Source organism: Passer domesticus, chromosome 27, assembly GCF_036417665.1.
Source record: "Passer domesticus isolate bPasDom1 chromosome 27, bPasDom1.hap1, whole genome shotgun sequence".
Classification (NCBI taxonomy): Eukaryota; Metazoa; Chordata; class Aves; order Passeriformes; family Passeridae; genus Passer; species Passer domesticus.
Window position 1 is genome coordinate 4,977,894 of NC_087500.1, and position 15,596 is coordinate 4,993,489.

General features: G+C 66.2%; 2 protein-coding genes across 4 annotated transcripts; one reads left to right on the plus strand and one right to left on the minus strand.

Annotated features, from left to right (window-relative positions):
* The first annotated feature begins 581 nt into the window (after window positions 1-581).
* Window positions 582-7,153, plus strand: PDK2 (pyruvate dehydrogenase kinase 2). Its single transcript, XM_064400008.1, has 11 exons — window positions 582-814; window positions 1,929-2,070; window positions 2,824-2,895; window positions 3,611-3,795; window positions 4,586-4,675; window positions 4,928-5,005; window positions 5,325-5,401; window positions 5,479-5,577; window positions 5,663-5,770; window positions 6,689-6,802; window positions 6,873-7,153. Exons 1-11 carry the CDS (start codon window positions 697-699, stop codon window positions 7,011-7,013), a joined length of 1,224 nt encoding a protein of 407 aa, XP_064256078.1. The 5' UTR covers window positions 582-696; the 3' UTR covers window positions 7,014-7,153.
* A 481-nt stretch (window positions 7,154-7,634) lies between these two features.
* Window positions 7,635-15,452, minus strand: SAMD14 (sterile alpha motif domain containing 14). 3 transcript variants are annotated; one of them, XM_064399584.1, is made up of 10 exons: window positions 14,977-15,400; window positions 14,163-14,214; window positions 11,281-11,438; window positions 10,447-10,699; window positions 10,286-10,373; window positions 10,099-10,173; window positions 9,833-9,989; window positions 9,083-9,190; window positions 8,844-8,999; window positions 7,635-8,097 (listed from the first exon to the last, which is right to left on the minus strand). In XM_064399584.1, the coding sequence occupies exons 1-10, from the start codon at window positions 15,385-15,387 to the stop codon at window positions 7,942-7,944; spliced, it is 1,614 nt and encodes a 537-aa protein (XP_064255654.1). In that variant the 5' UTR covers window positions 15,388-15,400; the 3' UTR covers window positions 7,635-7,941. The 3 variants fall into 3 exon arrangements, with proteins under 3 accessions (XP_064255654.1, XP_064255655.1, XP_064255656.1); XM_064399585.1 differs by having other exon boundaries at window positions 11,281-11,417; window positions 14,977-15,399; XM_064399586.1 differs by lacking the exon at window positions 14,163-14,214 and having other exon boundaries at window positions 11,281-11,417; window positions 14,977-15,452.
* Between the last annotated feature and the right edge of the window lie 144 nt (window positions 15,453-15,596).

A 15,596-nucleotide genomic window follows, 5' to 3' on the forward strand; every position in this document is an offset into this window, starting at 1 on the left:
TGATGGGACCCCCGGTTATGCAAATGAGCGCCGCTGCGTCAGCGAGGGGCGGGGTTAGCCCTAGGATGGGCGGGGCCAAGAGCAGAGCGAGCGCTGATTGGCCGCGAGGCGCGCGGTGATTGACAGCGGGGCCGGTAGTATTAACTCCATTAGGGGCGTGGCTAACGGAGATTGACAGCGGGGCCGGCAGCATTAACTCCACTGAGGGGCGTGGCTAACGGAGATTGACAGCGGGGCGAGCAGCATTAACGCCTCTGAGGGGCGTGGCTCATAGTGATTGACAGCGGGGCGGGCGGCATTAACTTCATCAAGGGGCGTGGCTAACGGAGATTGACAGCGGGGCGGGCGGCATTAACTTCATCAAGGGGCGTGGCTAACGGAGATTGACAGCGGGGCCGGCAGCATTAACGGCACTGAGAGGCGTGGCTCACAGTGATTGACAGCGAGGCGTGCCCAGCGGTGAAGCAGGACACGCACCGGGGAGGGGCGGGGTTTGCTGCATAACGGGCGCTGATTGGCTGGGTCCGTTGATTGACAGCGGGTGTGTTGTTTGCGCGCGGCGCGGCGGGGGCGGGGCCGGGCCCGGGGGTTTGGGGGCCGCTGAGGGGACCCTGAGGGGACCCTGAGGGGACAGCGGGGGGACCCTGAGGCGGCACCGAGGGGACCCTGAGGGGACCCTGAGGCGACAGCGGGGCCATGCGGCTGCTGCGGTGCCTCGGGAAGCGCGCGGCGCTGGCCGGCGTCCCCACCTACATCGAGCACTTCAGCAAGTTCTCGCCGTCGCCGCTCTCCATGAAGCAGTTTCTGGACTTCGGTAAATAAAGGAAACCCCCCCCCCGACCGCGACCGCGACCCCGGCCCAGCCCCGGGACCCCCACCCTGATCCGGCACCGGGACACCCCTCGGCGGGGACAGCCGGTGTGAGGGCGCTGTGAGGGGAGGGAGCTCCGGGCACAGCCCCGGGAATTCCCGACCCCTTCCCGGGAACTCCTGCCCCCCCCCGCCCGGGAATTCCTTCACACCCCCTTTCCGGGAAACCCGAACCCTTCCCAGGGAGTTTCTCCCCTCCGCACCCCGTAACCGCGGGGGGCTCTGGGGCCTGCCCCCCCCCACTGAGGGTGTGCTAACCCTGACCCCCCCCCCAATATCCCGTTGTTATTGGGGGCGGGGGGATTTAGCAGCGCCCCCCGGGTGAATAAGTGGGGTTGGGATGTGGTTTCCTCGCAGGCCCCTTTTGGGGGCGGCCCCTCTGCCCCTCCCCAGACCCCCTCATTTGGGGCACATCCTGACCCGCCCCCCCCCCCAGTAAATACCCCCTGTGAGGGACCCCCGGCCCTGCACCGGCCTGGCCCCTCCGGTGGGCAGCTGGGACCCCCCAATCCTCTCCAATGCCCCCGGGGTGGGGGATGTCCCCCCATGGCTGTCACCCAGCCTGGCCCCCTCTTGTCCCCTGCTCCCCAGACAGGGGCTGGGGGCTGCACTCCCTGTCCCCCCAGCTCCATCCCCGCGTCCCTTGTCCCCAGGGACCTGCCCCTCCAGCCCTTTGGGGTCAGCTGTGGCCCCCCCAGCACAGCTCCTGGTTGGGGACCCCTCTCTGTGTCCCTGGGGACCCCTGGGCCTGCTCTGGCTTCTGGTGCTGGCCCAGCTCCTTCTCCCCTCCTAGCTGCACTCGGGGGTCTCCCAGCCCCAGTTTGGGCTGCTCTGGGTGGCACTGGGCACCCAGCCTGTCCTCCCAGTGGGCTGAGCACTGTCCCCACCTCAGCCCTCCCTGTCCCCCCCCAGAGTCCCCCAGTGTCCCCCAGCCAAGGACCAGGACCTGCTGCTGTCCCCTGTCCCTGCTGCCAGAGGGGTGGCAGTGCTGCCAGCGCTGGCTCTGGGGGGCTCACCATGTCCCCCCCGTGTCCCCCCGTGTCCCCCCGTGTCCCCAGGCTCCAGCAATGCCTGTGAGAAGACGTCGTTCGCCTTCCTGCGCCAGGAGCTGCCCGTGCGCCTCTCCAACATCATGAAGGAGATCAACCTGCTCCCGGACCGGGTGCTGCGCACGCCCTCCGTGCAGCTGGTGCAGAGCTGGTCAGTGTGGCCCTCGGGGACACGGGGACACTGCCAGGGGGCTGCTGGCACTGCCACCCGCGCTCCTGCGCCGGCCGGGCAGATGGCACCGCTGGGGGTGCCAGCACTGCCACGGGTCCACTTGTTGTCACCTTCCTGGGTCCCCTGCACATCTCCCATTGCCACCGTGGCTCCTGTCACTGCCTCAGGGGTTCTGCTGTCACCTCGGGTGCCACCACCACTGTGTCCCACAGCTGTCACCAGCTGGCACAGGGGGGACACAGGGAGGGGTGACAGGCAGGGCACTCCCCAGCTGGTGCCACGCCGTGCCCTTGGGTGACACCGGCTGCAGGTCCTTTGGGGACACTCCTGTGCCAGCGGGGTGTCCCCAGCCAGCAGGGGGGACACCAGTGCCACAGGATGTCCCTGTCCTGCGTGGGTCTGAGTGTCCCTTTAAGTGCCATGTCCCCGTGCCAGTGCCAGCAGTGTGGCCCTTTTGCTGGCCACCACGTGACACGTTGTTTGTCCGGTGTCCTGGGCTGCTGCCAGCGGGATCCGGCCGTGCCACCCCCATCACAGCCCCAGCCCCATCAGAGGGGCAGTGTCCCCAGGTGTCCCCAAGTGCCAGCAGTGCGGTGGGATAGTGACCCTGGTGCAGCAGATTTTGGGGTGGGGGCCTGGGCTGAGGGGTGCCAGCCCCTGGCCCTGCGTGGTGCCACCTGGGGTCACTCTCTGCTTGGGGGTGCCAGCTGGGGGATGACCGTGTCCCCCCAGGTACGTGCAGAGCCTGCTGGACATCATGGAATTCCACGACAAGGACCCCGAGGACCAGGCCACGCTGGGACAGTGAGTCGGGAGGTGACGGCGTGTCCTTGTCCCCAGTCCCGGGGTGTCACCTCCTCCCAGAGCCGTGCTGGTGTCACCCTGAGGTGCCACAGGAGCCGGCTCCGGGTTTTGGCAGTGCCTGCAGCTCCCGGGGATCCCGGCCTGGAGCGGGGCTGTGCCCGGGGCGGGTGTCCCCAGCACTGTCCCTGTCCCCTGTGCAGGTGTCCCCAGTACTGTCCGTGTCCCCAGCACTGTCCCTGTGCCCTGTGCAGGTGTCCCCAGTACTGTCCGTGTCCCCAGCACTGTCCCTGTCCCCTGTGCAGGTGTCCTCAGCACTGTCCCTGTCCCCTGTGTGGGTGTCCCCAGCACTGTCCCTGTCCCTGCGCGGGTGTCCCCAGCGCTGTCCCTGTCCCCAGCACTGTCCCCATCCCCTGTGTGGGTGTCCCCAGCACTGTCCCTGTCCCTCTGTGGGTGTCCCCAGCGCTGTCCCTGTCCCCAGCACTGTCCCCATCCCCTGTGTGGGTGTCCCCAGCACTGTCCCTGTCCCCAGTGCTGTCCCTGTCCCCAGCGCTGTCCCTGTCCCTGCACAGCTGTCCCCAGCACTGTCCCTGTCCCTCTGTGGGTGTCCCCAGCGCTGTCCCTGTCCCCAGCACTGTCCCTGTCCCTGTGTGGGTGTCCCCAGCGCTGTCCCTGTCCCTGTGTGGGTGTCCCCAGCGCTGTCCCTGTCCCTGCACAGGTTCACCAATGCTCTGGTGACCATCAGGAACCGGCACAACGACGTTGTCCCCACCATGGCGCAGGGGGTGATCGAGTACAAGGAGACGTACGGGGACGACCCCGTGTCCAACCAGAACATCCAGTACTTCCTGGACCGCTTCTACCTGAGCCGCATCTCCATCCGCATGCTCATCAACCAGCACAGTGAGCCAGGGGGCTGCCGGCCCGGGGGTCCCAGAGCCCCCCGAGGGTCCCCAGGGGTCTGTCCCGAGGGTCCTCCCAGCCCCAGGGGTCTGTCCTGAGGGCCCTCCCAGCCCCAGGGGTCTGTCCCAGGGGTCCCCCCCAGCCCCAGGGGTCTGTCCTGAGGGTCCTACCAGCCCCAGGGGTCTGTGCCAGGGGTCCCCATCATCACTGGGTGTCCCCAGAATGTCCCCCCATCCCCAGGGGTCTGTCCTGAGGGTCCCCTCCAACCCCAGGGGTCTGTCCTGACGGTCCACATCATCACTGGGTGTCCCTGGAATGTTCCCCCCAGCCCCAGGGGTCTGTCCTGAGGGTCCCCCCCAACCCCAGGGGTCTGTTCTGAGGGTCCCCATCATCACTGGGTGTCCCTGGAATGTTCCCCCCAGCCCCAGGGGTCTGTCCTGAGGGTCCCCACCAACTCCAGGGGTCTGTCCTGAGTGTCCCAGCCAGCCCCAGGGGTCTGTCTCAAGGGTCCTCCCAGCCCCAGGGAGCTCCTCAAAGTTCTCCCTGCCCCAAGGATCCTCTCCTAACCCCAGGGGTCTGTCCTGAGGGTCCCCATCATCACTGGGTGTCCCCAGGATGTCCCCTCAGCCACAGGGGTCTGTCCTGAGGGTCCCACTAAGCCCAGGGATCCTGTCTTGCGCATCTCCCCGGTGTCAAATGTTTCCCCCCACAGCCCCAGCGTGCCCTGGGGGTGTCCTGGGGGTCCCTGGGGTGTCCCTGGGGTGCCCCCAGCTCGCTGTCCCCTCCCCAGCCCTGCTCTTCGATGGCAGCACCAACCCCGCGCACCCCAAACACATCGGGAGCATCGACCCCCACTGCAACGTGGCCAACGTGGTGAGAGGTTGGTGGGCTCTGGGGTCCCACCCCCACTGCGGGGGGCACTTTGCGGGGTGGGGTTTGCTTGAAAGTCCCCCTGGCGCCACTCGTGTCACACGTTTGGGGTGGCCTCAGCCACACTGTCCCCTGAGCTGTGCAGTCGGTGCAGGAGACGCCAGGAACGTCCCCAGGATCTGTGGGAACGGGGAACGTTTGGGGGTGGGGGACGCCAAAGGGGTCCTGGGGGTGCTGAGCCCTCTGTCCCCCCCTTTGCCAGACGCCTACAACATGGCCAAGCTGCTGTGTGACAAATACTACATGGCCTCGCCCGAGCTGGAGATCGAGGAGGTCAACGGTGAGGGGACAGTGGCAGTGAGGGGACAGGGGGGGCACAGGCAGGGGGATCGTGGGTGGCTCCTTTGGGGTTGGGGATTCTCGGGTGGTTCCTTTGGGGTTGGGGACCCTGGGGCAGGGGGATTTTTGTGTGGCTGGTTCTGGGTCCCTATTTCAGGGGGTTCTCAACTCCTTTAGGGTTGGGATCTCTGTGGCAGGGGGATATTTGGCTTATCTAGGTGTGGGGGTCCCTGTGGTGGGGGGATTCTCGGGTGGCCCTTTCAGGGCTGGGGCAGGTTTAGGGTCAGGGTTGTCCCCCTCAATGCCAGTGTCCCCCCCAGCCTGCAACGCTGAGCAGCCCGTGAGCATCGTCTACGTCCCGTCCCACCTGTACCACATGCTCTTCGAGCTCTTCAAGGTAGCCCAGCCCTTTGGGGGGGTCCCGGGGGGCTGTGGGGCACCCCCTGACCCCCCCGGGGGGCTCTGTGTCCCCAGAATGCCATGAGAGCCACGGTGGAGAGCCACGAGAACAGCCCCCGGCTGCCGGCCATCAGGGTGATGGTGGCCCTGGGCCAGGAGGACCTGTCCATCCGGGTGAGGGACCCCAGCCCGCCCTGGGCAGGGGGCATGTGGGGAGGGGGCGCAGGAGCAGCGTTGTCACCTGCTCTGGTGTCCCCAGATGAGTGACAGGGGCATGGGGGTGCCCCTGAGGAAGATCGAGCGGCTCTTCAGCTACATGTACTCGACAGCCCCCACCCCCCAGCTGGGCTCCGGGGGGGCCCCCCTGGTACGTGACCCCCCCCCCAGGGGCTGGGGACCCTCGTGGGGAGGGGGACAGGGAGAGGGGGCTGCAGCTGAAGGGGGCTGGGGAGGTTTGGGGGTCGTTTGGGGACCTGGAGTGGCAGGGGGTGCTTTGGGGGTGGCATGGGAGTGGCCTGGGGGTGTTTTGGGGGTGATTGGAGTGGGCTGGAGTGGCCTGGGGGTGTTTTGGGGGTGATTGGGGTGGGCTGGAGTGGCCTGGGGGTGTTTTGGGGGTGATTGGGGTGGGCTGGAGTGGCACTGGGAGGTTTGGGCTTGGCCTGTGACATTTTGGGGACGTTTAGGGTGGCATGGGGACATTTGGTGGCGTGCGGGTGCTTGGAAGTGGCACGGGGACACTTGGGTAGGCTTGGATGTGATGTGGGGATGCTTTGGGGTGGCATGGTGACACTTTGGGGTGGCATGGAGACCCTTTATGGTAGTATGGGAACACTTTGGGGTGACAGGGGGACTCTTTAGGGTGCCATGGAGACTCTTTATCATGGCATGGGGACACTTTGGGATGGCATGAGGATATTTTGAGTGGCATGGGGACACTCTGGGGTGACAGGGGGACCCTTTAGGGTGGCATGGGGACCCTTTATGGTGGGAGGGGGACCCTTTGGGCTGGCACGAGGACACTTTGGGGTGGCATGGGGACACTTTGGGGTTACAGTGGGACCCTTTAGGGTGGCATGGAGACCCTTTATCATGGCATGGGGACACTTTGGGGTGGTGTGGGGACACTTTGAGTGGCATGGGGACCCTTTGACTGTGCCCCCATAACCGCTGGCAGTGCTGGGGACACTCCTGGCACTTCTCGGGGCACTGTGGGGAGGCCGGGGGTGCCCTGGGGGTGCCCCCCCAGCCCTGGGGACCCCCCCACCCCAATCCCCTGTCCCCCCAGGCCGGCTTTGGCTACGGGCTGCCCATCTCCCGCCTCTACGCCAAGTACTTCCAGGGGGACCTGCAGCTCTTCTCCATGGAGGGCTTCGGCACCGACGCCGTCATCTACCTGAAGGTGGGTGCCTGTCCCCAGAGCCGCCCCTGGGGGGGCTCAGGACCCTCGCTGAGCCCCCTGTGCCCCCCAGGCGCTGTCCACGGACTCGGTGGAGCGGCTGCCCGTGTACAACAAGTCGGCGTGGCGGCACTACCAGGCCAGCCAGGAGGCGGGGGACTGGTGCGTGCCCAGCACCGAGCCCAAGAACACCTCCACCTACCGCGTGCCCTGAGCCCCCCCGGGCCCCCCGGGACCCCTCAGCCCCACCCTCGAGGAGTCCCCGAGTGCCCCGGGGGGTGTTTGGCATCCCGGTTCTTTGGGTTCCTCGGGAAGTGTGGGATGTGGGCGTGTCCAGGTGTCCCCGCCTTGGTGGCACTTGGGGACGGAGCCGGGGAGGTTGGAGCAGCGCCTGTTGTTCCCTCAGCGCCCCCCCAAAGTGCCCACCCGTCCCCGGGGTGCCCCCATCCCAGCAAGGGACTGGTTCTGTCCCAGTAGGAGCAGTGGCACTTCCCTGCACCCTGATGGGGTGGGGGGACCTGAGCCCCCCCTCCCCATGTTGCTGTCCCTGCTCCCCCCGTGACGTTGCACTACTGAGCTGTCCCCACCCCCCCACTCGCTGTGACCCGCTCAACCCCCCCTCCCCTTCCCCAAATTCCCCCCTGACCCCTCCCCACCGTCAATAAATTGGATGTTGACCGAACCCCTGTGGTGCTTTGGGGTCCTGGTGCCTCAGTTTACCCTTCCAGCCTTGCGAGGGGGCTGAGGCTTCAGCCCGGGGGTGGCAGCTGGGGACATGGAGCCTGGGGAGCTGCTGTGTGCCCGCAGTGAGGTGACACTGCCACTCCGCTTTGCACTGGCCCTTGATACCCTTTTATTTCCTGGGGTGGCCTCGGGGGGCCGCGTTTGGGGCTGGGGGGGGGCCGGGGTTCACTCCCCGCCCCCGATTTGGGGGTGCCCGTGTGGGGAGGGGGTCGGGCCACGCCCTGTCCCCTCCTGTGCCAGCGGTGCGGGGTGGGGTGGTGACAGGTGGGGGTGACAGGATGGGCTGGGGGTGCCCAAATGCCCTCCGGAAAGGGGCGCGGGGGGAGCCGCTGTCCCTCGGCCGTGCCCCGTGTCCTCGGGGGGCTGTGGGTGGGGAGGGGGTGCGGGGACCCCCGCGTTCAGCTCCGCCGCTGCTCCTGCTCCTTCTTCCTCTGCTTCTCGCGCTGCTTTTCCGCCTTGTCGCGGGCCTTGCGCTGCCGCTCGGCCGCCAGGCTCAGCTCCTTCAGCCGCCGCTTGAGCACCGCGCGGTCCTGCGAGCTGCCCACGCCCAGCGCCTGCGGCACCGCGGGCTGGCCAGCGCCCCCCGCGCCCCCTGCCCCGGGGGCAGCCCCCCGGACCCTCCCCCGGCAGCCTTGGGGGTCCCAGAACCGCCCGTCCGTCCCTTGGGATACCCCGAGCCTCCTGCCCCGTGGAGCGGCCAGCTCGGACAGCGGGGTTGGGATACCCGTGGAGACCCCCTTTGGGGCTGAACCCTCCCAGACCTTCCTGCCCCATGGAACTGGGGCACCCCGACCCATCCCAGACCTTGCTGCCCCATGGAATCCCCCTTTGGGGCACCCCGAACCCTCCCAGACCTTGCTGCCCCATGGAACTGGGGCACCCCGACACATCCCAGACCTTGCTGCCCCATGGAATCCCCCTTTGGGGCACCCCGACCCATCCCAGACCTTCCTGCCCCATGGAATTGGGGCACCCCGAACCTCCCAGACCTTCCTGCCCCATGGAATTGGGGTACCCCGAACCCTCTCAGACCTTCCTGCCCCAGGGAATTGGGGTACCCCAAACCCTCCCAGACCTTCCTGCCCCATGGAATTGGGGCACCCCGAACCCTCCCAGACCTTCCTGCCCCAGGGAATTGGGGTACCCCAAACCCTCCCAGACCTTCCTGCCGCAGGGAGTCCCCCTTTGAGGTACCCCGAACCCTCCCAGACCTTCCTGCCCCACGGAATCCCCCCCTAGAGCACCCGGCACCTCTCGCCCCCCATCTTTAGGGGTCCCTGGAGCCCCCCCGGCCCCGCACCTTGAGCTTGGCCCCGTCGAGGAGCAGCAGGCGGGGCCCGTCCACGCCGCGCTCGGCGAAGTCCCGCACGTAGCGCTCCAGGCCCAGGCTCTGCAGCCACTGCCCCACCTGGCCGCACGTCCAGCCCGCGGCCGCGCCCGCCGGCTCCTCCAGCAGCTGCGCACGGGGGTCAGCCGGGGGTCCCCGGGCCCCTTGGTGGGGGGACACCCCCGGCCCCGCGCCCCCCGCGCCGCGCTCACCTCGTCCGAGGACTGGGACAGGGTGTGGTAGGGGTACGAGCACCTGGGGGGGCCGGGCAGGCGGGGGCTGGTGCTGGATGGTGGCGAATCCTCGCTCAGCTCGGAGTCCTGGGCAGAGGGAGGAGCAGGGCTGGACCCCCAGCGACCCCCAGAGCCACCCCACAGCCCCCCAGCGACCACCAGAGCCACCCCAGTGACCCCCAGAGCCATCCCAGCGACCCCCAGAGCCACCCCAGCGACCCCCAGAGCCACCCCACAGTCCCCCAGGGACCCCCAGAGCCACCCCACAGCCCCCCAGCGACCTCCAGAGCCACCCCAGTGACCCCAAGAGCCATCCCAGTGACTCCCAGAGTCACTCCACAGCCCCCAGTGACCCCCAGAACTACCCCAGTGACCCCAAGAGCCACTCCAGGGACCCCTAGAGCCACCCCAGTGACCCCAAAAGCCCCCCAGTGACCCCCAGAGCCACCCCACAGCCCTCTGCGACCCCCTGCAGCCCCCCACTTGGGCTGCCAGACCCCTCAGAGCGTTGATTCCCCTAAAGCCCCCACGACCATTTTGGGCTTTGGACACCCCCAATACCTGTCCTGACTCTCCAGGGCTTTGTCACCCCTAAAAAGCCACCCGGATCCTGTGGGGTTTCGAGTCCTCTCCCCGCTGTTAGCTGAGCCTATGGGGCATTGTCCCCCGTCCCCAGAGCTGGTGTCACCCCCTGTCTGAGAGCCCAGGGGTCCCGGGCCTGGCGCTCACCTGCGAGGCGGATTTGGCGGGGCTGAGCCCCTCGTGCCGGGGGGAGCCCGCGGGGGACGCGGGGCCGGGCGAGCCGGAGCCCCTGGCGCTGTCCGAGAACCACGAGAAGGGCAGGAACGGGGACCCCGAGGGGCGGCCGGGCCCCTCCGCCGCCTCCCTGGGGACGGAGCGGTGTCAGGAGCTGTCCCCAGGCTGTCCCCGGGCTGTCCCCGGGCTGTCCCAGGCTGTCCCCGGGCTGTCCCCCTGTCCTGGGGGCAGTCCCTCACCTGCTGCCCACGGACAGGCGGTTGCTGCTCTTCTCCTTGCGGCTCTTCGCAGAGGACGCCCGGCGCAGGGTCACCCTGGGGACAGGGGTGGTGACCTGAAGTGGGGGGCACCAGGACCCCCTCCCTCCCTCTCCTTGTCCCCTCCGTCCCCTCCCAGCCCTCCCTCCTGCCTAGGGCGAGCTCTCACCCCAAATCCAAGAACTTCCTCCGTGTTTTCTTGTCGAGCCCCACGGTCGGGCTGGCGGGCGAGGGGGGGCTCATGTCCCGGCTGTCATCTGCAGGGGTGGCACCGGGCTGTCACCCGCTGTCCCCTCCAGGCGTCCCCGGGGGGCTCGGGGGGGGTCTCACCTTCGCTGTGCTGCCGGGGCCGGGGGTCGCGGCGGGCGAAGCCGGGGGAGCTGTCAGAGCTGGACTGGGGCGCGGGGGGGCCCGAGAGCCCCTCCTGGGACGGGGTGTTGGTGAGGGGCCGGTAGCGGCTGAGGGGGGGCGTGGGGGCCGGGGGGTCCCCCAGGCCCGGCCGTGCCACCCCCGGCTCGAAGGAGAAGCCATCGGTGCGGGAGAAGGGCGAGGGGGCCGGGGGGCTGCCCTCGCCCTCAGTGCCCTGCGGGGGCATCGCAGGGGGTCAGAGCCCTGCAGACCCCCGGGGTCGTCCCCTAGACCACCTTCCGTGCCCCCCGCCATGGCATCCCCCAACCCCATCCTTGGTGTCCCAGGCCTGTCCCTGGGGTTCCTGGTGTCCCCTGCCCCTGTAACACCCCAGCCCTGGCATCCCCTGAGTCCATCCCTGAGGTCCCCAGTCCCTGTGACCCCGGTTCCCCAAGTCCATCCCTGAGGTCCCCAATCCTGTGACCAACCAGCCCTCGGTGTCCCCTGAGTCCATCCCTGTGATCCCCAGCCGTGGTGTCCCCAAGTCCATCCCTGAGGAACCCAATACCTGTGACACCCCAGCTCTCTGTGTCCCCTGAGTCCATCTCTGGTGTCCCCAATCCCTGTGACCCCCCCAGCCCCGGTATCCCCAGGTCCATCCCTGAGGTCCCCAATCCTGTGACACCCCAGCCCTTGGTGTCCCCATGTCCATCCCTGGTGTCCCCAATCCTGTGACACCCCAGCCCTTGGTGTCCCCAAGTCCATCTCTGGTGTCCCCAATCCTGTGACCCCCCAGCCCCCGTGCCCCCCTCTCACCGTGGCCTCGGGCCCCTCGTCGCCCTCGGTGGAGCTGGCGCTGTCGCGCAGGCGGGAGCGCGAGGGCCGCTGGCGGCGGCCGCGGGCCAGGAGCCGGGCACGGGCCTTGTGCAGGCTGCTGTCCAAGCGCGGCGTCTCTGGAACCACAGCGGTAAAATCTGGCAGTGACAGAGAGACCGGGGCAGAGAGAGACGGACGGACGGACACACGGACAGCGGGATGGCATGGGGTGGGAGAGAGCGGGAACGTGGGGGTGGATGGATGATGGATGATGGATGGATGATGGATGATGGATGGATGGATGGATGGATGGATGGATGGATGGATGGATGGATGGATGGATGATGGATGGATGGATGGATGATGGATGGATGGATGGATGGATGATGGATGGATGGATGGATGGATGGATGGATGGATGGATGGATGGATGGATGATGGATGGATGGATGATGGATGGATGATGGAGGATGGATGGATGGATGGATGGATGGATGGATGGATGATGGATGGATGGATGATGGATGGATGATGGATGGATGGATGGATGGATGGATGGATGGATGATGGATGGATGATGGATGGATGGATGGATGGATGGATGATGGATGGATGGATGATGGATGGATGATGGATGGATGGATGGATGGATGGATGGATGGATGGATGGATGGATGGATGATGGATGGATGGATGATGGATGGATGATGGATGGATGATGGATGGATGGATGGATGATGGATGGATGATGGATGGATGGATGGATGATGGATGGATGATGGATGGATGGATGATGGGTGGATGGATGGATGATGGATGGATGATGGATGATGGATGATGGATGATGGATGGATGATGGATGGATGGATGATGGATGGATGATGGATGGATGATGGATGATGGATGGATGGATGGATGGATGGATGGATGGATGGATGATGGGTGGATGGATGGATGATGGATGGATGATGGATGATGGATGATGGATGATGGATGGATGATGGATGGATGGATGATGGATGGATGATGGATGGATGATGGATGATGGATGGATGGATGGATGGATGGATGGATGGATGGATGATGGATGATGGATGGATGATGGATGGATGATGGATGGATGATGGATGGATGATGGATGGATGGATGATGGATGGATGATGGATGATGGATGGATGATGGATGGATGATGGATGGATGGATGGATGGATGATGGATGGATGGATGGATGGATGGATGGATGGATGGATGGATGGATGGATGATGGATGGATGGATGATGGATGGATGATGGATGGATGATGGATGGATGGATGATGGATGGATGATGGATGATGGATGGATGGATGGATGATGGATGGATGGATGGATGATGGATGGATGATGGATGGATGGATGGATGGATGATGGATGGATGATGGATGATGGATGATGGATGGATGATGGATGGATGGATGGATGGATGATGGATGATGGATGGATGGATGGATGGATGATGGATGGATGGATGATGGGTGGATGGATGGATGATGGATGGATGATGGATGATGGATGATGGATGATGGATGGATGATGGATGGATGGATGATGGATGGATGATGGATGGATGATGGATGATGGATGGATGGATGGATGGATGGATGGATGGATGGATGGATGATGGATGATGGATGGATGATGGATGGATGGATGGATGGATGGATGGATGGATGGATGGATGATGGATGATGGATGGATGATGGATGGATGGATGATGGATGGATGATGGATGATGGATGGATGATGGATGGATGGATGGATGGATGGATGGATGATGGATGGATGGATGGATGGATGGATGGATGGATGGATGATGGATGGATGGATGATGGATGGATGATGGATGGATGATGGATGGATGGATGATGGATGGATGATGGATGATGGATGGATGGATGGATGGATGGATGATGGATTGATGGATGATGGATGGATGATGGATGGATGATGGATGGATGGATGATGGATGGATGATGGATGATGGATGGATGGATGGATGGATGGATGATGGATTGATGGATGATGGATGGATGATGGATGGATGATGGATGGATGGATGATGGATGGATGGATGGATGGATGGATGGATGGATGGATGGATGATGGATAGATGGATGGATGGATGGATGGATGGATGGATGGATGGATGATGGATGGATCCATGGATCCGTGGATGGATGGATGGATGGAAGATGGAGGGAAGGATGAGCAGGGAGGAGGGGACAGGGAAGCAGAGGCAGGTGGACAGACAGGGAAGGCCAGTCCAGTGAAGAGGGGACAGAGGGACAGAGGGACAGGGACAGGGCAGGAGAGTCAAAGGGCAGGTGGGCGGTCCCAGGAAGACAGGAGGGGGCACAAGGAGAGGAGAGCATTGGGGACATGGATGAGGCACCCCGGTGGGGCAGGACAGGGGACAGGGGGACAGAGAGAAGTGTTCAAAGAGATGGCCCAGCATGGGGACAGAGGAGTGGGTGACCCTGAGGACAGAGTGTTCCTGTCACCCAGGGGGGACACGCTTGCCCAGGTCCCACCGGGATCCCCCCAGTATCCCCACCCTGCTCTGACCCCTGTACCCCAACCTCCCCGAGGGGTGGCTCTGGACCATGTCCCCTGCTGTGTCCCCAGGTCCCTGTCACCCCCTGTGCCCCCCGTCCCCCATTCCTGTGTGCCCTGGAAGTGTCCCCATGTCTTTGTCACCCCCACACCCCCGTGTGTCCCCATGTCCCCTTCCCCACGCACATCCCTGTGTCCCCAAGCACACACTGTCCCCAAGCCCAGACACGGGAGGGCACCGAGGGTGGCTGGGGACCCACGGGTGGCTCCGCAGCCCCCCCCAGGACTCACCAAAAACCTCGTCCGTGTCCTGCAGCTTGGAGACCGACATGGTGGGACAGGGCTGGGGACAGAGGGGACACTCAGGGAGGGACAGACCGACATGGTGGGACAGGGCTGGGGACAGAGGGGACACTCGGGGGAGGGACAGACCGACATGGTGGGACAGGGCTGGGGACAGAGGGGACACTCGGGGGAGGGACAGACCGACATGGTGGGACAGCGCTGGGGACACTCAGGGGACACTCGGGGAGGGACCAGCCCGTCTGTGCCTCCCCGTGCCCCGCTGCAGAGCGGCCGGGAAGGGGTTAAACCCCCCGCCCCCGGTACCCGGGGAGTCTCGGGGGGGCGGGGGCTCCTCGGGCCTCGGCAGCATCGGGGGGGGGGGGGAGGACCAGCCCCGGGAGGGGCCGGTACCGGCGGGGGGGCCGGACCGGGAATGGGATCCCTGGGGTGGGGCCGGACCGGGAACGCCGGACTGGGAACGAGTCTGGACCGGGAATATCGAACCGAGGGGATGGGGCTGTCCCGGGGGAGGGGCGCTACCGGGAACGTACCGGAGCTGTACCGGGGCTGCACCGGGGACTGGGGCAGTGCCGGGGATTTGGGCAGTGCCGGGAACATTACCGGGGCTGTACCGGGGGCTGTGGCGGTACCGGGGGCTTGGGCAGTGCCGGGGACGTTACCGGGGCTGTGGCTGTACCGGGGGCTTGGGCAGTGCCGGGGACGTTACCGGGGCTGTACCGGGGGCTGGGGCATTACCGAGGCCGTACCGGAGCCGCTGTCCGGGGGTGACGCCCTGCCCCATCCCCCCCTCCCCACTCACCCGCGCTCCTGGGGCATCCTGATGGGCCCCGCTCGCCTCCCGCCGGGCCGGTGGCGGGGCCGGGCCGGCGGCGGGGCCGGTGGGAGCGGAGGGCGCTGCCGAGCCGCCCCGCCGGGCCGGGGGCCGCGGGGGGGGCACAGGAACCCGGAAACGGCGGGGGCGGCGGGGGCGGGGTCTGCCCCGCCCGGAACGAGCCCGGTGGCGAGCGGACACCGGGGGGGCACCGGGGGGACAGCGGGCACGGGCGGGGTGCTGAACGGACAGCGCCGGGGGCACCGGGGGCACGGCGGGCACCGAGGGACACGGGCGGTGCTGAAGGGACAGCGACCGGCGGGACACGGGCACGGCGGTGCCACAGGGACCCCAGTGTGCCCAGCGGCTCCTCCCAGTGCCCCCCCCCACCGCGCCCATCTCCCCCAGTGCCCTCCAGTCCCTCCCAGTGCCCCCCCCACACCGTGCCCATCTCCCCCAGTGCCCTCCAGTCCCTCCCAGTGCCTCCCCCACCGCGCCCATCTCCCCCAGTGCCCTCCAGTCCCTCCCAGTGCCCCCATCTCCCCCAGTGCCCTCCAGCCCTTCCCAGTCCCTCCCAGTTCCCCCCATCCTGCCCAGTGCCCCCAGTT